At 40.6% G+C, this 23,257-nt stretch overlaps 2 protein-coding genes across 2 annotated transcripts; both read right to left on the minus strand.

The window, feature by feature from the left end:
* Nucleotides 1-14: 14 nt before the first annotated feature.
* On the minus strand, nucleotides 15-18,411 carry slc31a1 (solute carrier family 31 member 1). The gene is made up of 5 exons (XM_042704473.1): nucleotides 18,222-18,411; nucleotides 5,165-5,321; nucleotides 4,607-4,679; nucleotides 4,153-4,321; nucleotides 15-2,399 (listed from the first exon to the last, which is right to left on the minus strand). Exons 2-5 carry the CDS (start codon nucleotides 5,315-5,317, stop codon nucleotides 2,198-2,200), a joined length of 597 nt encoding a protein of 198 aa, XP_042560407.1. The 5' UTR covers nucleotides 5,318-5,321; nucleotides 18,222-18,411; the 3' UTR covers nucleotides 15-2,197.
* Nucleotides 18,412-18,906: 495 nt separating this feature from the next.
* atp6v1g1 (ATPase H+ transporting V1 subunit G1) lies at nucleotides 18,907-21,122 on the minus strand. The gene is made up of 3 exons (XM_042704475.1): nucleotides 20,913-21,122; nucleotides 20,073-20,173; nucleotides 18,907-19,883 (listed from the first exon to the last, which is right to left on the minus strand). Exons 1-3 carry the CDS (start codon nucleotides 20,992-20,994, stop codon nucleotides 19,710-19,712), a joined length of 357 nt encoding a protein of 118 aa, XP_042560409.1. The 5' UTR covers nucleotides 20,995-21,122; the 3' UTR covers nucleotides 18,907-19,709.
* Between the last annotated feature and the right edge of the window lie 2,135 nt (nucleotides 21,123-23,257).

The raw sequence follows: 23,257 nt of genomic DNA on the forward strand, positions 1-23,257 counted from the left end.
AACAAGGGGTAATGTGCTCTTCAATCACATATCATTTATTGATGCACTCTAGACAATTACAAAGTAGATGTCAAACTATACATACATAACAGTGAACTGTAAACAGTCCAGAACATGTTCACACTGGTGTTGCACAGGAGTAGCAGGCAAATCCCTTTAAATGGTTGGGCCCTTGATCAATCTCATGATGTTTTCTTTATAAGCAGCAAAGGAAATACTACTTTTCAAATTAACACGTTTCAACCTCTGTGCAGAATCAAGAGAATTTTACATCTATCAATTTTTCTCAATTGATATCCTAGCACGGTCTAATCTCTTGTAATGTTTCAGGGGTTAAGGGATTTGACCACCAGCCCTGCATGACACAATGTCATTCTGGCAAGTAGTACAAACATCTACTTCACTAAATTTACATCAGAACTTATAAAATTACACTAACAGAAACTAAAACAGTTATTTAAAAATATTACACTGGCAGATTCTATCTGATAATCTCCATGTCTGTGAACACTTATAAACCCACTCTAAAGGGCTAACTCTGTGGTCTGGTAGTCAAACGGTGGAAAGCACTGGTACCAGCCTTCTGCTCTCCCAGAATTCCTTGATGTAAATAGGCACCAACAGAGTAAGCATGGAGAATTTCTAGTTACGTAGAACAACTACAGTAAGCCGTTCTCCCTTTGATCCCTGATGATGTTACTATAGAATTTTGCCCTTTCTTGGAATGACCTACCAAGAGTCCCGATTGTAGACAGCACACAGTGTAAGCCCTCACTTGTGGATTTCCTGTTAATAGCCAGAATCTTTTGGGCATGTTTTGTCAGATCACAAACAACACATCTTTTGTGCAATGCAATGCTGATTTGCTTCATAAAACGTAACATAAAATAATTGGTCAGTGAGTAGCAGATTGTCATCGTGGGGAGGATCAGTCTCTACTTACTGCACTGTAGTTGCATGTGACATAATTAACTGAAAACAAATATTTAAATTACATGTGTTACTGGCAATGTCTACAATTTATGTCACATCATTTACATGTTTTCTTAAAATTTTACAGATGCTGTTTCATACCTCACTGAGGTTCATCTAACTGGGCTACTGGCTATCTCCTGCAGTGTGTCCCCTTTAGTGTTCCCACCAAAGACAAAACAGTTTCTGGTATTTGCCTCTTGCCCTTCCCATACCACCAACAGAAAAGTAGATCCAGCCTCACAACAGCAGCCGCCTCTCTCAATACACAAAGCAAAGAGCTGCACAAGAGGAAGAGACCCATACACATTTGCCACAAGTGTTCTATAAGATCTAAAATAGCTAAGTCCCTATTATGTTCATTGATGCAAATACAGGATGGCACTTCCCTGTAGACAGTGAGACAGTCTACAGCTGGCCTGGTGCAGGACGTGTGTTTTTCCCTCATTTTAAGGCAAAAAGGTTAGATAAGGCTCCGTCACACAGCCCCAGACTGCACCCTCAATCCCATATGGATGAGTATTATCCCTTGGTGAATGGAGGTATGGTGGGTGTGGCTATACTGTAGCTACACAGAATATCCAGTGATCCAGCAATAATCTTGTAGTTAACAAATGCCACTTAAAAGCCTTAAACTACATGACCAAAGATGTGTTCACTGGTGAGAAGTGATGAGTTAGCGTGGGGCATTCACCAGAGGGTATATTGTAAAGCCATTCATGAAACTGATCTGGATAGCTTAAGAACTGCACCTCCTGGGAATGTCACAGTAATGTGTCTAATGGGATGACTGAGACCGGTAGCCTAATGGCTGGAAAATGGAGAACTGAAGTGACTGAGCACAGACATGGGGACTGGATTCAGTATATAGAAGCAGAGTGACTCCCTTGGTAGTTATAGGTGAGAGATTTTAAGGTGGTTTCATCCATAGGGACCAACTTATTAAGGCAGACCGCATTTGGTAACAATAGCCTGGGTAATGCCAGGGTCTTACAATGGATGTGGAAAACCACCAATCCAAAACTCTGTGAAGAAGTGGCCTGACTTCAAATATGAGACCAGAAACTTTGTAGAGTTGATTAGGAAGGCCCACTTGAAGGCTGGGTTTCTATAAGGACAATTAAGTGGCGCTGTTTGACAAAAGGTATCTGTGTGTGTGTGTGTGTGTGTGTGTGTGTGTATGGTGTATGTAAGAGTGTTGGGAGCGACTAAGGGAGGATCTGGGCTAATGACAATGTTCTGTGATGTCTACCACCACTGCCTTCTTCCAGCTGAACAGGAAGTAGCCCAGCCCGGCCCCTGCTGCCACGGCGATACACAGGTAGCCGTTGTAGGTCATGAACACCAGCATGAGGAAGTAGCTGACCACCACCTGGACGATGTGCAGTACTGTCTGAAGCGTGTGAGCTAGACTCATCATCCGCTGCCTGAAAGGAAAAACAAACAAATGATCAAATTCTAAGCCATGTCAAAACAGCAATCTCACAAGCTAAACTACCATACGCACACTACTAATTCCTGGTAATCGTAAGGAAAGCTGTCATCAATTAGTCTATTACAAATGTCTAGAAACACTATTACGTTATGTAGACCAGTAAATACAGTGCTGTGAAAAATTCTGAGGCCATCTAAAAGTCTTTAGATGTCTGTACAGTAAATGTTAATTTGTTCATTCATTTAAGTACACAGGTGTATCAACCATGACCAAAAATACAGGCGTGCTCAGATTTGAGGTTTGGACCAGGCTTGAGAAATACACCTTACACATATGAGATCATAGGTCTGTACCGACACAGTTAGCAAGCAGTAATCTACTAAATATGTGGTATGCAAGGTCATGAAGAAAGTTGAAGATGCTAACAAGTTACAAATCTGGCACTTTGGCACAATCTGGCAGAATTTGCTGGCATTAAAGTACACACTTTGCCAATGTTCAGACGTCTGCTAAGAGAAGGGGAGGATGCTAGCAAGAAGTACCACAATGCCTTTTTGCAGCTTAGGTTGCACAATGACTGATCTGTCAAGATGTGGTGGTGCAATACAGAAAATGGTTCAGGTCAACTGGCATGACTATGATTTAGCACACTAAAGAAAACACTGTCTGCCCATATGGAAGACCCACTTGAGCAATCAGCACACTACAGGGAGGTCTCTTAATTCAAAACCGTAATGACTTTTGTATGGGGTATCAGGTCTCACAGCTATTTAACAGTAAACTTTAAGGTGTCAGTCTCTCTGAATCTATTAGTGATTTAAGTAGACCAGACCTATCTGTTTTCCATTTTTGAATGCCAATTACCCAGGAGAAACAAGTAGGTCAATTACAGGGATGGAGGAGTTGTATTCTTTGTTTGAGGGAAATAAAGCTGAAAGGAAACAAAGTTCCAGAGGGACACTTCCCATTCATCATCGCCATAGACTTTTCAATATTAAAAGGTTACAGCAGTACATAAAACTAACTTATAATGCGAGAGATAATGATGTTTAAAGCTACGATATTTATGTATTTATAGAAATCTATTTTCCAAGCATTTTCTGCCACCAAAATTATTATGTTTTCTCACATAGTGATTTCGAAACATTTGAATTACATTTCAACTCCATACCTACATTTTCTCTATACCTAGAATAGACTGTCAATAGAACTGTGTTTTGAAATCATTTAGTTATTAAAGACATCTATGCCTGGGTTATATCATAGTGAGAAACAGGATATGCACTACTGGAGGTGGATTTCAAAATACATCATATCTTGATCAATTTCTAGTTTTAGTATTATTACCAGCACAATCTGACCATCTTTATCGGTACTACTGATAGCATCCACCACAATAAACCTCAAAACTTTGCCAAGCTTCCACATTCGGCCATAAATGAGACTAATGATTGGATAAGGCTACCTTTGGCACAGATAGAAGGTGTAAGGGTGGGGGTCAGTTCGGTTCATGTTGTAATATGGTACTGAATAGTCGTTTTTTGAATACATACTGGATATATTGATGCACTAAAAGGGTGAAACAATCCATTCACAGCTTTGAATGGGTTTCACCTTTTCAGACACAGAAAACAGGAAATAACGAAGAACATCTGATTGGACTGTGACACAAGTAATGAGTAAAATTGAATTGTGAAGTCCTTGATTGTTTCTTGCCTAAGGGGGTATTCTATGTTCTCACTCACCCAACCGTTTTGTGGGTCTCCATTAGAATGGTTCCATCAGCGCCAGGGACTGGCATAGAGTTGTAGCGCACGTTCACCTGGTTTCGTCTAAGCAGGAACTCCCTGCCAATCTTTAGTCCTTCGTAGAACACGGCTAACAGGAACACGCCAATGCATGCACCTGCCATCTCTGAGAAAACAACAGAAAGACAAACTGCTTATTCAAGGTTTACCGATTACTGCCAAAAAAAACTTCAGATAACACAGTAACAGGAAATGATACTCAATAACTCAACAGGGCATGAGTGGTATGTGAATCAATCTATTCTCCATTTTAAACATACAAGAGCCTCTATCAATCCAAACAAGTTCAGATTCTCTGTTGATCCACCATCCTACCAGATGAACAGAATTGTTCCTTATGTATTATGATTTCTACACCTCTTAAGCCAAAATACAAATGGAAAACACCTACCACCCGGGGTGTTGATAACAAGTCCGGCAAACAGGAGCTCCACATTTTTGCAGCCAAAGTAAAATGTCATTTGCTGTGAAAGGGCAAAACTTCTATCAATATTGACAGTACAAAAACTGTGATCTGATTGCACTCGAGCATGTAATGTACATGGGGAATTCTCTATATATTACATTTTTATGCTGTTTGTTTTCTGGTTTTGTCTTAGCTCTGTTCGACTACAGGAATTTGCCAAGAACATCAATTCACAAACCAAATACTTAAACTAATAGAGCAAGGTGCAAGAAACACCAAGGTTCAATATCACTCATCATACCACATCATACTCATTGATACCACATATACCTTATATTATAATTTTATTTGCATTTTTCCCTAACCCCTCTTGTACTTCATGTTCATTTATTGTCTATTATTGACAAAAGTGCCTGTGCTACACCTGTGCTTTAAGCTATTATGGATAAAAGCCTCGTCTGCCAAATTAATACATGTAAAAGTAAAAACATTTCAACAGGGTGATGGGGCAGCACTGACTGGCAGTTGGTGAAGCCCACTCACCATCATCATCATGTGGTCCCCATGGCCTCCGCTGTGGCCCCCTGCACTATCCATAGTTCCATGGTGCATGGAGTGATCCATGTCGTGATCCATGTTGTGATCCATGTTGTGGCTTCCTGTCATTGCAGGCGGCATGGTGCCATGTCCGTCCATCTTCCTGTTCAACCAACATGGAGAGGGAGAGAGAGAGAGAGAGAGAGAGAGATTTTTAACAGAGCAAATCCACGGTAGAATGTCTGGCATCCTAGGCACTCTCTATTGGCTTACCGGTGGACAGCATGTCAAATTTAATTTCAGTCTAATCCTGAAAAAACTTCCATGCTCACAGTTTATGCCTACGTTCAGTACCAAAAACTCAAACAATTCATCAATAATTCCAAATTGTGTTTTCCGGCAAGTGAGTAATAATGAACACCTGTGCCATCTGTCTAAGAATGGGCATGGAGGGGCAATCATGGTGGCGGTGACCTTAATGCCATTCCTGAAGTGCACTAGCAATGTCTGGCTGGGATAAGCCGCAGTGCTTAACCCTTTGGTCTCTGCTCCATCTCTGATTAGAGAATACACAGCCATGCTTTAGGGACTTGCATAGGGCCCTAATATCATTCATGGGCAACGAGCCGAGCAGCAAGCAAAGTCCGCCGTGCTAAAGGTAATTTAATTATTAACCAAATAATTTTGCTAATTTAATACCACGAGCACGATCCTAAGCGCAAACATTGATGGGTCAGCGCAATATAATGATAGCTGTGATAGCTCACTGCCCCTCAATGAAATTAGGGCCCATACTGTTAAGGAACATCTTATACAATGTTTGTACTTTATGTAAAGAATGATGTTAACATAGTTTCACTTTGCAAACGGAGTTTAAAGCAAAAATTAGTTTCTCGGACAGGGGGTATTTACACAGACGCCTTCCGCACAGACTGAACATGCATCTTGCCCTTTAGAATTACCGGGGCCTGTGTTCCCTCTTTCGAGAGTGGCAATCAGGGAAAAGAAAAACACAGCCACTCGAGTGTCGAACAAGCACCCACTCTAATCTAATGCTCTGGCAACCTCAGGCTGCAATTCAGAGTGAACTGCCCTTGTAATCTAATGGTGGCCCATGTAAAACATCATTAATTCGAACAACAGGAGACCAAATATGCCTTGCTAAAGGTCTCGGACAGCCGCAGGGCTTTCTTTATTACGTCTGAGTTAGACTGGAACTGACACACTGCAGAAGTAATACAATGACACAGGGGCCAATGAGATTGTTATCTGTGGTCATCATCCTTGAGAGATCTTTGATGCCATGCCCAGCACGTTTAAAATGAATCCTGGTTAATGTGTGCATCAATTTATGCCAGTATCCACACAACATACAATCCAAAATATAAACATGACAGAGAAACTTCCACCAGACCAGCACCAGATGTTTATTCATATTTTGTGCTCTCTGAATATAGTGATAGTCATTCAGAGTAACTTAAAGGTTAGGAAGGAACCGTCATTTCAATTCAAAAAGATAAACTTGCTTTTGGGATTCTATTGTTTTTTTTAATTATACAAAGTACTATTACACATACAATTAGGTCAACTCAAGCGTGAAATTTCAAAGTAGGCAAAAACTTGATAAAAAGTTATTTTCTAAGATATTCTATTGAGAAAAGGACAGTGCTGTAGTCATGGTTATGTTTCATTTAAGACTCCGCAACTTTGTGGTAATACCCATGAATAAAAGTTCTACTCAAAAAGACTTAACTCATAGTGCATTGTGTGAAAAGAAAGTCAGAAAGATTGACTCAAGTTAAGTCAATCTTTTCTAAACATCAGTGACTTTGCTGCTTTGAAATCACACATACTAAAAGGGTGAACAACACAACTGCACTTCCCATATTATTAAACTAGCTCTACTACTTTCTCTACTATTCAATGTCAAATTTATGATATTTTTCCTGGCAGCAGAGATCATAACATTTGAAATCAAGCCAAAGAGTTGCACAGACCTTCTGAGTTTTCAGGTAGCTTCTGAACCAAGTTACTGTTTTTCTAGAAAGGAATTTTTCACCGCGAGGTCAACTCACCCTACTGCGTCTTTGTGTCACCCACAGAAAAGCTTGCCAATAGAAAGACACTCAGTAGCTGTCACGTAGCAGTCTGTGCGTAGCCTTCTGATCCTCAGCACGCCAAAGATAAATGCATCAGTTCAGAGAGTGCACAGGTGGGTTATCTAGTCAAAGATATCAGCCCAGTTCCTTGACCCGCCTTATGGTGTGATTGTGTGAATGTGTGTATGTGTGTGAGATGCTGAGTGTGCCTGTGAGTGTGTGTGTGTGTGAGAGCTAAGCTCCCCTCCCATGACTGACTCTGCTCATGTGATCTTGCCCCTGCCTCTGATTTTCTGCCTCTGCTACAAAGCCAATCACAAGGCTTTGTTCATTCCCACCAAGGATGCAAAGAGGCCCTCACACTCCTAACCTGCCCCTCTGCCAGACTGAATGTAGCTGAAGCCCAGTCAGAAGAGGAAGTCTCTGAGGTTCTCTTCCTCTATTTGATCCTGTCTCAGAAGATTCATTTCTCATAAAAATCCCCTTATTGCAGTCTTTTAATTTGATCAATCTTGGTTATGCTTTTTGATTCCGCTGTGTCAGTAGTAGGGCTGAACGATTTGGGAAAATAATCTAATTGCGATTTTTTACCAAAATATTGCGATTGCGATTCGATATGCGATTTTTTTTTTATCTTCTTTTTTTCCCAACAAAACGTAATGAATGTTACCAACACAATATTAGATACATTTAGTGTAAAATATTCTTTCCCACATTTTACATTTTTATTTAACTGCTCATTACAGAAACAAGAACAACAAATCGGTGGCTTTGCCACTGTGCATTTAAGTAATTTAAAAAAAGTAATTTTAAGTATAAACACTAGGCATGCACTTTTTAAACACTGTGTGCAAAATGTACCATCTTAAAAAAAAAAAAAAAAAAAAATTTAATTTAATTTAATTTTTTTTTTTTGTGACCACGTTTTTTTTATCGCGAACGTTGCGGTTAAAAAATCGCGTTCTATCATATCGCGATTAAATCGCAAATGCAATTAATCGTTCAGCCCTAGTCAGTAGATTATGAATCTGTGTTTTCAACCTTAAAATAATCTTCCATGAGGACTGACACATCATGAGGGTTCTGAAGACAAAACCTTAATTTTCAAAACATTTAGCAGACCTAGAACCTAGAATTGCTTGTGTTTACAAAGTGTCTTACTTTCCCTCATATTGCCTATGTCTTATGACAAAGAACAATCTTGTCTTGCATCTTGGGGAGAATTTTCGTCATGCGTCACATGTCGCATCTGGCACTCTTCTATACACAATAGATTGCTGAGAAGCTCTCTATGCTGTGTTCCAGGAGCTTGCCTTAGAGACTTGCTGCAGGCCTTGATTTGCTGAAGAGTGGAAGGTTGTTTGATCATTTTTCTGTGTTGTCCTAGAAGGTTTGAGAGGAACTAAAAACACCAAACCAGGGCAAAATCCTCCCAACCATGTGATCTATGGCTTGTTTGTAATTTAATTTATACTGGTCAGAAAGATCACTTAATGTGACGTTTTTGGGGGTTTGTGCCCCTGTGAAATGTGAAGTGCTTTATTAACCCCCAGAAACTAGCCTCCTGTCATACATAATTTCACAACATGAAATTTCAAAACTTTCGATACTTTCCGATAGAGAACATTTTAGAGACTACTTAGATACCATAATGTAGGAATCAGTTAGGCCAGTGGTTCTTAACCTTATTGGAGATACTGAACCCTGCAAGCTTCATCAGTGCATTCACCGAACCCTTCGTAATTGGAAAAATAAAATATGATTTCTTCAAAACATAGGTATTTAAAAAATTGTGTGTTGCCAAATTGTCGGTAGCCAATTTTTTGACGGCCGACAAAAACGGCCCGACATTGCTAGTGTGAACCGGGCTATACTGTGTGTGTCTTGACCCCTGCCGAACCCTTGAGAGTGACTCAACGAACCCCTGGGGTTCGATCGAACCCAGGTTAAGAACCACTGAGTTAGGCTATGTCATATTCATATTGTAGGCTAATGTTGCGGGTGCACACACACAAACACACAAATAATTCCAATGTGGTCTTTATACAGTGCGTATGGAATATCAAAAGGGCAATGGCCAAATCACGTTTGTGACTTCGCTCTAGAGATGCACATGTGCATTGATTCGTTTCTGTTGCGGGAACAGGGGATGTTGTGATGACGTGTTTGCTAGCTTGGGGCTTATGCATGATCGAAAAGTGTCTCTACAGTCTCTGAGACTGTTATTTGCATATGACGTCATGATTCCCTTTTTTCATACGAAATCCATTAATGTATCAGGTAAAAACAACACGGAATAGATAACAAATTTGAATTCCCACTCAGTTTTTCATAATGGTAAAGTCACGGGCGTTGTGTATTCATTATTAAGGTAAATTGTGACAACTTTAACGTCAGCTAGATAACTAGCTAACATTTCATTAGTTTTCAAGTTTAAGGTTATTTAAAAGTTCCCTTAGCTAGTTAGCTAGCACAGCAACTACAATCACAATTTGCACCGTTTGCTGCATATCTTTTACACCATTACAGCATAGAGATGCTCCGATCAGGTTTTTTGGTGCCGATCACCGATCACCGATCACCGATGACTGAAATCAGTATCTGCCGATCCGATAATACCGATCACGGTGTCGATTGAAGCTTTCTATTTATTGTGTAGCATTATTTATGAAGTTAATTATTCTTAACAACATAGGTATTGTATATTAAGCATTTAAATTACGAGACGAGAGAGTATCATGAATTGACAACCATCTGTTTTATTGCAGGGAACGTGCAACATTCCAGTGTAGAAGCTCTCTCGCTTACTATAAAATGTTTAAATAATAATAAATATTAAAATAATAATAAAAATATATCTTTAAATGAAAATCACAACAATACAATCACATGTGCAACATTCCACTATCTAGAGGCTCTCAAGAGAACTTGGAGCTTATACAGTAGCTTTCCTGTGGAAAAATAATAATACAAACTTAACTGCAACATAAACAGGCTATAGGCAAATATCCAATATGAGGATAGCAACGACATCACGTACACAAGACTTCACAACCTCTCCCTCACTATATTACTTTTTTGCTCAAGCAATATCCCACCTGATACAATGCCAACGTGACCGTTTCAGAGTACTTTGTGACTTTTCGAAAAGTGGAGTCTGTTTATCTGACTGATGTTTTTAAAGTATTTACCTTGTGCTAGCTCTGTGCCTTTAGCAGACCTGCCAACCTTGAAGAAAGTTTTTGAGTACCAGGGGAGTTTCAGTTTGGCAGGGGCTTTGCATACGGTCAATTCCCCACTCACCGCCATATCATCCAGTTATTCAACATTATAAATCAGCGGCGAAATAAACAATACAATCATATTTTCTTGACAAGAATTCCATAAATGAAAAGAGATCTTTACATTGTGCATCATTTAGCACTTCTAAAGAATATATATATTATATATATAAATGCCTCTCACAGTATATATATATATATATATATTTTAAAGCTCCAATAAAGTATCCATCTATCTACTTCCAGTGGCACTTGCTCTTGACTGCTTTGCCTCATAGCTTGGCGACTTGGCCTTTTTGAGCAGAGCATCACTGAAGCCTTCCATGTGACAGACAGTCCACCTTTCTTGTCACCAAAGCGCTTATCATGTCAGTGCTCAGGGTTGCTCTGTATTGGGTCTTGTTTTTGGTAACGAGACTGAAAATCGTCATGATTATTTTATACCTGCCAGGCTGGTCGGTTGACTGGCTGCAATAGTAGGAATTATTTGCTACGTTAGCAGTCTGTAGTCAAACACCTTTGCAATGGTCACTTTGCCCCCAACAGAGCGATTCAAAGTTAGAACAGTCTCCGTGGCGTTTGAGTTAACGTTGCTGCAGCTAAATTAGCCTACTCCATCAGTTTTTCACACCGTAGCCGTCTCGTAACCAGGCGAATCACATCGGATGCTAGCTACTACGGCTAACTTTTTATACAAATTTATCTGAAGGATATACCCCTTGAAATGCATCATCTCGTTAAGTTACCGAACACATGTTTTAATGTTTTATATGCTAACATTAGGGTCACATTTACTGTATGTGCTTGATTATTACTCCCCCACTTCCCATTGTACCTCAGCAATGCATTACGCCTCGGTGGATAATAAAGTAGCACTAGTATCAGTATTGCGGGTCAGGGAGGGTAGTGCTACTTTATTATCCACCGAGGCGTAATGCATTGCTGAGGTACAATACAACTTACAGTAACTTACAGAACCACAGGCACAAGGTCGTAGCATCTTGTCCAATCTGAGGGATGTAGTTTAAATAAATGTACAGTATAGGTTTGTATTGATTGATTTTTTTTGCGTAGATTCAGCTGGCATTTCGTACCTGCGTATTTTGACTAGGAATTGCGTGGTTGGTACACAAAATGCGTGCAGGTTGGCAGGTCTGCTTTAGGAAACTCCTGGGCTATGTTAGCAAGGTGTGTGGAGAATGGCACTCCAAGTTTGAGGATTTAAAATGCGACAGTGACAACTGGCATATTACGCAGGGGGGGTTTCCCATTTCGCTCCACATCGCGCACCTCGCCATAACCCTGGTTTGTGTAAGTTACCGTTTGGAAACTTCCGTCTATAATACAAATCTTTTCACGTCAGATTTGCTCATTGCTGACACTTTCAAAAACCGGTTTTGTAAAATGGTCTGATGCAAATACATTAAACAGTGATAGATTAAAGTGTGGCTTGTTAATGTCATCCCTTTCCTAACAACATCGATTTAGATAGATAGATAGATACACTTGTATTAATCCTGTTAGGGAAATTCACGTGTAATAGCAACAAGGTAATAGGAAGAATTTTGTATTATTTTTGTTTTAAGCTGGAGAGCTGCTATAACACACTCGCTGCGCCATGGCAACCATTCCATTTATTAAATAATGCCGGTCGTGTCCGTTGTTCTGGCTGGTCTAAAATATTATGTCCAACTGGCTAAGTAAGACCACGAAAAACTATCCACATGTAGTTAGAGCAGCACACTATCCCAATACAAACAACTAAGAACAGTAGAAAAATGTAAGTCACGAAAAAGGAGCCACGTCATACATTTAGTTTATGTTGTTGCTGTTATGAAGTGAAACAGTGGGGTTAATAAAGGTTCAGCCTGAGGTTGCGAGGCGACCACGAGAATCATTTCTTACCATTGGCGGCCTGAAATGCCTATCTCTAACGTTTTATTGAAACGTCTCTGATAGTAGTTCTCGCAGATTTTATGTCATCTGATCGGCCATGTTTGATCGGCCGTTTTGAGGACGCCGATCAAAACCGATAATGGGAATATCGGCCGATATTGATCGGCGCCGATCAGATCGGAGCATCCCTATTACAGCATAATAACGATAACTATGCTGCTGTGTTTAGGGGTTCACCTTTTTTACTTTATAGCTGAAATATCTCCATATTTGTCAATGAGTTTAGTTGACTCAACTCTGAAAGACACTGCCGCCATTCAAAAGTCCAACAAAGACTTTGAAGCCTGGCTCACCAAGATTGATAAGTCAGGCCTGCCTAGCAGATTCAAGGCCTGGATCTATCAACACTCCATCTTGCCCTCATTCCTGTGGCCTCAACTGGTTTACGTAGTTCCACTGACAACAGTTGAGTCCCTCGAAAGGAAGATCAGTGGCTTTCTCCGCAACTGGCTAGGCCTTCATCGCACCCTCTGGACTCCAGGGACCAGGTGTCATCAGCTAGCATCGAGTTGAAAACAGGGAGGAAATGGAGGGTGAAGAAAGGCAAAGGCACTGCTAAGTACCATGGCAACAGACAGAGCTGGTTTGGGATACTTCCCAAAGACCCAGGCTGGCAACGCACAGAGAGACGCCATCTAATCCAAGAAGAAGTCCTAGCAGGCGTGGAGGAAGAGCGAGTGAGCAGGACAGTGGGGCTCAGGCAGAAGGGAGTGTGGGTGATGGGAAAGTATTCCGCAGTGCAGGATTACCTGGTCAAATATCATTCAGGCATATTTCCATTGCATCCGATTCCTTGTCCAAGCTGTGTACTATGTCCTACAAAGCTCAGCAAACCTGCACATCTGGGGTAAGAGCATGACACCTTCCTGCCCTCTTTGTTTTGGAAGAGGATCTTTAGAACATCTCCTCTGCCCAAAAGGCAATTGGGACTTTCGTTGGCGCCAAGACCAGGTGCTCAAGGCAGGTAATGAGACCATAGCCACAGCCATCAGCACCAGCAGACACCACGACGCCCCAAAGTCAATCACCTTTGTCAAAGCTGGAGAGAGACCCTGCCCACAACAAAAACCAAGGACAGGACTCCTATACATGGCCTCTAACTGGCAGCTGAATGTCAACCTGGCCCAGCAGCTGAAGTTTCCAGTGCACATCATAGCAACATCACTCCAGACAGACATCATCATCATCACCTCTGAGATGACGAAAACAACGGATCATGCTTGACCTCACAGTGCCCTGGAAAGAGCACATTGAAGAAGCAAATTAGAGGAAATGCAGAGTACCAGGGACTGGTGGAAGAGTGCCAGGAGAACAAAGGCTGGAAGACACACTACGAGCCCAGAGGTTGGCTGCAGAGGCTTTGCAGGATGCTCCCTCTGCAAGGTCCTCAACCGATTAGGCATGACAGGGGAAGCAAAGAAGAGGGCCATTCAATCCGCGGGCAAAGCGCAGAGAAAGCCACCAGGTAGATGTGGCTGATGGCTGATCCGTGGGTGGTTGCTGTTGGGACGCAAGTCATGGCCTGATCAACCCCTGCTGGGTCGCCTGGGTGCAAGTGTCTGATGCTGAACACCCGAGGACTCCAGGTCACATCACCGATAATGCGTCCCAGCGCATTGAGAGGATGTATCTTACAAATAGGTGTTGAAGCCGCTACCATCTCTTCAAGTGTAGTCTATGAACAAAACGAAAAAGAGCTCCGTGCTCCCTTCCATTGCTATCGACTCACTTCATCGACTCGTATTACAATCTCAGTCAGGGTTGTTTCCCACGCCATGCATACCACTAGCGCAACATCAACGCTGTCAGTGTTGTGAGACTGATTTCAGTTAGCCAGATAAAATAGACATTCGCATGATAAAAGTATCGTTTTCAAATGGCTGGTATTGTACCGTTTTTAAACTCTAGTACCGTGGTACTTTTCCACTATCAGTATGCAGTGCAGCACTACCCAGACACTGTCTGTTGTGTGCTTCAGATTAGAGTTCCCGGCTATCAATGTAATCATCTGTGCAGACGTCATCATAACTGACTGATTTATACTGACTTGCTACCTGCCTGGTATATATGCTATGCCTTTTTGACTGTCAGGTGGGTCCCTGTGCAAGCTGTATGCTTAAATACAACTTCAAATCCTTGACTTCATCTCCTTGGTCCTTATACAAGAATTACGTTTGCATCACAATTCATCACATTCCATACCTACTAACCGAGTACAGAACAACCTGGTCCTTTGCCTCTGGCTTAAAGTTAACCACTATCTTTATGATCTCCACATAAAGAGACCGTTAAGCTGAAGCCATAAAGATTGAATTACAAAATGTGACCCTTGGGACATTGCTACGTGCAACCACCTGTGCCTAATCCAAAAATGAATCAACAGCAAATGCTGGATCCCACCATTCAAGTGGTTTTGAGAAAACATGAGGTAGGCTATATCCTGCTAGTATTGTGTGGTTGAAACTTTTGGTGAAATGTTTAGGCCTATAAACTACATTTCTACAACAAAATAATTTTGTGATGCTTTTGCCAGGGCAAACAAACTCTACAAACAGTCAAAACTGCCATTTAGAATTTCTCCATGGAATGTAGTGTTGGCACTGGTCACTAGATGCCTGGATACATTGTGTAAAATGAAAAACTCCCCAAGCTTATGTGCCCTTTTAAGGATTTCACTGACCTGAAGTTGGTCTTTCACACTATTGATCTTTATCTTAGCTTATGCAACATGAAACTCTCAGAGTTTAGTCTACTAACAAATGAGGAGATCTGACAACTATATCTATCGAGTAGTAGATCGATCTGATTCTACTATACTACCTGGACACAAAAACAATTGCAGCATTACTTTTAGGCAGATTTACTTTACTTATTCTATTCTCCACAGCAGTAGCATTAGACAAATAAGCCATTATTAAATTAATGTTCTTTGGAGTCTGTCCGCGTAGGGAGGGATCTGACATGACATGGCTTCTGTCCTTGACATTTAGCTGTTGGTCATTTCTGTTCTCTACATGGACCAAACTTTGGCATCAGCCATCAATGGTGGAGAATATAACAAACAGAGATTCCACAGACTCCACATTTCATAATACCTCAAACAACTACCAATGAGGGGGGACTACAAAGTGCAAAGGCTTTTGGCAAGGCAATGGGTGTTGGATCAGATGTCACACAGTGTTACCTACTGCTAGCAGAATGGCCATACGTGCTCTTTGACCATGCAATGGCAACGCATTTAGGCCATCTTGACATGAAATAATCCAGTTGAGGTAGTGTTTGGATTGTTGCCTTGGTACAGTACTCTTTTAAAAGAGTATTTTAGGTCACTAGCATCTTTGTAGAGGTGTGCTTTATCTGACCTTCTTCTATTGCTTTAGGCAAATCTTGGTGTATAGAGACCCATTGACCATGGTGTGGATATTCATTTTAATTTAGACTAGGCCTAGCATAAAAAAGCATTTCCCAGGTCTTTGTCACTGACCATACATCCCTAATGCTACCTCTGTCTACACTGCTCTAGTGTACCTCACATTTGAATTGACTGGAGGATCAGTCTTAACTGTACAATATAATCCCAACCTGAGAGACTTTGAGCTATAGCCCATAATGTAAGGCTTCCTTAAAGAACAAAATAAGACTGACGTTACACTTTGACCTCTGATGTCCAACATCATAAAAAAACAGGCCATAAATTGCAGCTACACACAAGAGAAGATATTAAATTCCTTGTGCTTGTGGTTTGGGACCTCACACAGTGGCCAGATCTCAAATAACAATCACACACAACCAACCTTCTAAACAATGACACTATGTACTATGACAAATCAGGGTACAACACAACCATATCCTTCACACTTCGCAGGGGTTGTCAAGTCTTTGGCTCATGTACACGTTTATCCACCATTATGGTGTCTCTCTGGCCCGTGGTTCCCCTTCAGCCTCTCTGCCTTTCAAGTGGACATGCCAATTTAAACCTCTGACTATTTCAAATGCCTTATCTAGAGTGAAAATTAATAATAAAAATGAACCATTGGACCACAGAAAACGTGTTGATGAACTGTGTGTTTCAGAACGCCACAACAGCAAAAAAAGAACAAACACTTGTGCTTGTCAAAGATTGTTTGTGCCTGCTTAGATTTAGTTTAAATACTGTAACTCATTGTCTTGCATTTAAAAAAAGAAAACAATGGCAGTGTTTGAAGACCTGTTTTTCCTCAGAGCCCAACAGTAATTACAGCCAAGAACAACATGTCTGTATTACCATGGTGAAGTTCACCAGCATGTGTTCCTGTATTACATTTTATGACAATATTGCATTTTAAACAAAACAGTATTATGAATAATACTATAACAAACTGTTAGTAAGTATGACAATGTGTTTACCCAGAGGAAAGTTTCTCAGGGAGAAAAGTGCTACAACTAACTGGGCACTAAAGACCGTCTGACCCTCTTTTCAGTGAAACAGCCCCCTAACAGGAAACACAAAAGGAGTACTGTTCCTCTGACCTGCTCATATGCTGAACTCTACCCAGACTCATAACCAAAGGAAAGAGCAAGTACCCTGTGAATAGTCTTATTTCATTGGAGCAATGAAGAGACATGACAGAAAAGACAAAGAAAAGAAAACGATAGATTAGATCTCTCCTCCTTAACTGACTCATGTAGTGTTACATAGGATGTATCAACTCAACAACCCTCACTGTTTGATCTAGACCTGACAATGCAGACCAAGACAATTACTGGAGAATTTTGCACAACGCCAAGCTTTTATCTGCAGAGACAATGGGCCAAAAATAAGCATGTCAACTGGGTTCAGGCACTTTTACATTCCTTCCTGCATTTGTGACCCATGCTGAGTTGAAAGAAAGGCTGAACTGTACCTGAATTCTTTTTGGAATTCAAAGAGACCGTGGGTGTAGTTTGAACAGAAATGCAGCGATTCATAACAACAGCTTCATAACTGTCCTAAAACATTTTGGATTATCAGTAAACGTTTTAGGAAGTTACAGGGTTGTGCAAACTACTTTCTCAATAATCTCCCTCTTCTGTTTTCCTGTGGCTAACGTTTGTTTACACTGGCATGACCTGCAAAGCCGTATGACACTGTCCAAACTTTAACGTCGGACCTATTTCATCCTTCAGTTTTTAAATCATAAAGTCGACCTACTGTGAACCCAATTGTCTTATATAACCGCTTGTTTGGAACCAACCTACTGTAATACTGATGATTTCTGGGAATTTAACCAGCTCACTTTAATTAGCTAACCTCGGCTGTGTTGGTAACACATTGGTAATATTCGGTTTGCTTTGCCCAAGTCTACTTTTAACTCTATTGACGCATTTGGCCAAAAACCCCGTTCATCTTAACTTAACACAGTACAAGGTACGACCTACTAAAGTCCAGTTCAGTCGAACACAGCATTAACCGGGCCAACCGATCATCACCAGGCACTGAACCATGCCATAATTCTTCCCTTCCCAGAGCAACAAAATGTAAGATACCGAAAGTCGATCCCTGTATTAATCTAAAAAGAAAAATACATATAAAAATAAACATAGGTCGGTCCCTAGTTAACTTAAAATGCTTATTAAAGTAAAATCTTGCTAACTACATTAACTTTAGATGGCTTATAGTATAACTTAGCTGGCTAGCAACAGAGGTCACAGGACCATCTTCTACAAAAATAAAATAATCGTCACCTCTTCATAACCAACGCCACTTACCACAGTTCATGCAAAAAGGCCCTTCTCCGATTTCCTTTTTTCTCTCGATCTCAGAGGCAAGTCCTGAACTAAATTTTCCGGGGTTACAGCATTAGTCGGCAGCAATACCTACCGTTAGCTATCGGTACTTTGGAGACGAATGCTTTTGCAATGTTACATGTGTCACACAGCGACCAATGATGACGTTTAACGCTGGGCCAATGAAAAGATCCTAAGCAGATCATAAACCCACTTCCGCCGCCACATGGCATTCTGTCGTATGACGCAATGTCACACGACCGAAGATAAGTAAACGAAAATAAATAATGTTTCGAAAGTATGCATACGCGTCTCTGTGATTTACTTCAATAGTTTTTAGATAGTACCTTGTACATTTACACATTAACACTGAATTTCGAACTTGGTCGTGATTTATTGTGAATCTAGCGTGAATGTAACCTCAGTGTGAAATGCAGGCTTAACAACATGGCGACATCTGGTGGTCATTTTGAAATATTTGCTTGAATACAATTACCACAACCAGTGTAAGATGTCCATATACCTTCCTACTGCATATTTGATATAACGTTCCACAGATATATCAAACATCGAGTCTAGGTATTTTCTTGTTATCCGTTAATGCTATGGCAACGTTTGCAACAACTTCAGAGAAAAATGGGCAGTAATGGGAAGCAGAGCCTTGGAATACACCACCAGAACCATTTATTACTGTTTTGCTGTGCTGCGACACCAGCTGTAAACAGAGGAATGTCAGACATAGAAGTTCAGAAAGCCACTGAGGACACAGGGTTGAGAAAATAAATAGGGAGGATGGTGAGTCACGTAAGGGGGGAGGGGGGGTTACAGCAACTGGAATAGTTTCAATCAAGATCATTTTGATTATCCCATGGTAGTGGGAAAGAGAGGACAGACTCAATCAATTTTTTCTCCACAGGCTGTTCTGATAAACGGTACATTTTTACTCATAAATAAACATCACATTGCATAGCAAGACAAACTCACAAGTGTCCATCACAACAACAAAAAATGTCAGTCTACTGATCGCTTAAGACCCTACAAGCAGTTAAGAGAGCACCACGGAGGCAAGAGAACAACACTGCACTATGTCAGCTCAAGACAAGTTGATGCCGATTTACACCTATGATCTTATCTACTCATAACAACTCACCCTGAAATACATCTTAAGTATGACCTACAGATGGCATGCTAAGATACTAAGTCAACGCCACTTAGAAAACCTGCATAAATAAAAGATTTCGGCCTAAACAGGAAATGTGTACTTTAATGGACAAAGCCCACTGGAGGTAAGCATGGAGCTTGCAATACACAAAAGGCGGAACACAGGGAATAGTGTTATGTGAGTGCACGGCGATACTATAGTGAAGGTGTGATGGCCACATAGTGGCAGTCCTTGTCTCAGTGCCTCCTAGGTTTATGTGTTGGATGTGATTGGGGGGGTGTAAGGGACCAGGGGGTGGGGAAAGGCTTTTATCCAGCCACACGGTAATTGGCATGAATCTCAGGCTTGATGTCGCACACCATCTTTAGCAGGTTGCCCAGCACGGCTTCGCGGTTCTGCTGGTAACTATTCTGGATGTGGGCCATTTTATCCACTGTCTCCTTGTCCACCTCCACAGCAGAGTTACCATGGGAACCCAGTGCCTTAAAAAAAAAAGAGAAAGAGCAAATTGAAACCCTGTTGTTAGAGCACATAAGAAAATGACATAGGCATCATAGTGATTCTATTGCTAAATGCATTGCATATCCACTGAATATTGGTAATTTAAATTTTTCCAAATGGTCCAAAATCGTATAATCTTAATGTGCACAGAGCCCCTCTTTGGCTCTTACCGCGGCCTCCTTGGTCTTGAACTCCTTCTCCCTCTGGAGACGATACTGCTCAATCTCAGCTTGGGCTTCCTCTTTGGCCTGCTTCAGACGACGATTCTTGCCTATTCAATCAGAAATTGAATAATTAAGAAATCCTGACATGCTGCTCTTCATGACAATTCTAGTGGATCTGGATGGAAACCCCATTGTTGCATATAGGGAAATGAAAGCTCATAAGGGCAACATGGAAAAAGAAGAAGACGAGCAACAGTGACTTAGCATCACGTTGTCAAGAAGGATAAGAGGAACAGAGGAGTCAGCACACAAAAGGTTATGAGCAATTAAGAGCTTTAAAACTGAGCCTAACGTCTATGGCAGAATCATCTTTGGACAGCCAGGTGACAAATTCCTCATCATAACGTTACTGAGATGCGGGTAGAATGTGCTGCGTTGTTTTCCGACGGGAGCTTCACGACAGAAAACTTAAAATTGTTTATTTTAACAAATCTTTTAATATGTCCGAAATATCAATACTTGCAGGTTTTGAAAGAAAGCAATTCATTCGTCAAGGGACAATGTTTCTTTTTTTTTATTCTGACATTAATTTTACCCAACAGCTAACATTTACAAGCTACTGACACTGACAGACCATAATACTGACAGCGGGACAAACGTCAACATCCATAATAATAATAACACACAACACGACAAATCGGTAAAATCAAGAAATAAGGCTACAAAACTGACATGTTATGTTATGACCTAACGTTATATATTACCAAGTCTTAGGCTATGCCGATAGCTAATATTAACCTAGCCAACAAAGCTAGGTAGCTAATCATGGTAGTCGAATCAACTTACGTTTTCTGGCCTCTGCAACCTTCTCTGCCGCTCGTTTTTCAGCCTGCAACAGCTGCTGAATGCCCTGTGATTGACTAGCCATTATTTGACACACGAACCAGATGTAGCAAAGTAGAGATGATGCTTTGAGATCCCCGTGCACACTGCAGCGAAGGTCGGCGAAGAACACTGAAATGACTGCTGAGAGTCAGCTGACTATACGTCAAACGGACCAGACTGTTGTTGCAGGCTGGGTAAGATCACGTGACAAGCACCACAGTCTTGTTTACGAGATTTGGCACTCTCTAGTGGCAGAATCATTCTACTGAACTCTAAATGCCGTCCAGGCTGAATGAAATACATTCATTGTGTAGCCAAGCTGGCTGAAGTAGTCTTAAGTAGATGACTGTTTTTATTGTGCACATACAATAAACATGTATTGCAATTTCGGACTTCAACTTCAGAAACATCAACTCAGCTACAAAAGAACACACACAATTGTCACTGATTTAATATTCTGCATTTTACCTTCACACATCTAAAAATGTACCCCTGCCACTCCAGCCGTATGTACGCATGCTCAGAAACTTCACATACAATGAACAAATGACCTGTGTAAGCATCTTTAAAGGGAAGCCTTTGCAGTGTCACTTAACATTTCATACATTGGTGACAACTGAATCAGGTAACCTGAAAAATAACTACATCTTCCTTATCATCATCATCATCATCGTCATCCTCATCATCCTCATCAATTTAGAACAAAACTCAAAGACTAGACCGTGACGAATTGGCAGTGTTATGCTAACAGGAAGCGGACCGTTGTGAAAAAAGCAGAGGCATGTGGTTGTCGTTTAATAGAATAAAATATGGTACAACAACATACAGCCTTGAAGAATTAAGGTTTGTTAGATGTAGAACAGATCCAGCTGTTATATGGCAGGTGTAAACCACGGACTCACATGACCTGCGATTCCATCGGGGTCTCACAAATAATCTTTGTAAGAATCAAAGAAACAGCATGCAACAATTTGTCATATAATGATGGTATATGGTCATGTGAAAGACATAACGCACATGTCGTTCCCAAGTAGGTAACATAGGCTATGCACCATAGGCTATTCAGGGCTATTCAGGGGTCTGAGAGAGAACACACCATGAAAGTAGCCAACTATACAGTATATCGCCAAAAGGCATCAGTTGCTATCAAACTTTTATCAGTATCTATTATGTTGTTGGTGGTGTTTGTAGGATTGTGCATGCTATTAAGGCAGCCTCAACTTTCTAGATTTTAAACTTAGAATAATCAGACAAAATTAATCTGATGACGGATTGTGGCATCAAACATAATTGCCATTGAAATTTACAAGGATCTGTCAGAGGTTTGTTTGGATTATTTGGGATTATTTGTTTTCACATGTCAGACAACTGCTTTTGGTAAATTATGCCATATCCATCTTTTCCCATTGTTTCCAATTTAAAATCTACCAAACATCAGATATCCACGTGTGAAACAGTTTGACTGTTTTCTAATTCATAAATCCACGGAGTAGTTACACTTTTTATACTTGGTGGGATTAAGCTCTCTGTTGTAAGATTTCTAGTAAATAAATATGTAAATAAATAAAACTTGCCGTTTTTATGTTTTGTTCATCACTTTAATGATGAATTATTAATGTTGAGGGTGGTGACTAAAAGCGTGAAATGACTAAAAAAACAAAAAAATCACTTTTTCCAAATGACATGTCAGTATTCGATAATTTAAATTCCATTGTAAAGATACTTAAAGATTCAGATATTGAAGTATTATGCTATACTAGTCACACTAGTTCTCAATAACTCGCTTTAGTTACACGCACATCTAGGTTGTGTTGTAAACGTCATAGTCCTATGGTTTGGGAGCACAGCAATCCTGAACGGAAACCCCTCCCGAATCCCAACTCCGGCAGCAGAGCAAAGAAAAGAGGAATACCAAGCAAGGAATCAGGAAACACGGAGAAATAACACAACAGTCAAATAAAGTGAGTGCATTTCATAGTTTGGTATACCAACTCTTGATTCACATAGATTGTTCATGTGTAAATGTTTTTCGATGGTGTAACATCATTTAAAAACAACTGTTTCGTTGTTTTTTCCTCGGGAAACGGCTATCCGACATTAGCAGAGTTGCTAAGTGTCGCTAGCATGTCGGTAGCTGGCTAATTAAATGGTTCGGTGTTAAATTGTGTCTTTCTGGGTTTATGAGCTCGCGTGGCATTGCATTAGAACCTACTGGCAATATGCAAATGTCACGAACACTGGTATTTTGCATGAATGGCTGTAGAGATGTGTCCTTTAGTCCTTTTTAAAAATTCAATTGTTTGCCA

This window comes from Clupea harengus, unplaced genomic scaffold (assembly GCF_900700415.2).
Source record: "Clupea harengus unplaced genomic scaffold, Ch_v2.0.2, whole genome shotgun sequence".
Lineage (NCBI taxonomy): Eukaryota > Metazoa > Chordata > Actinopteri > Clupeiformes > Clupeidae > Clupea > Clupea harengus.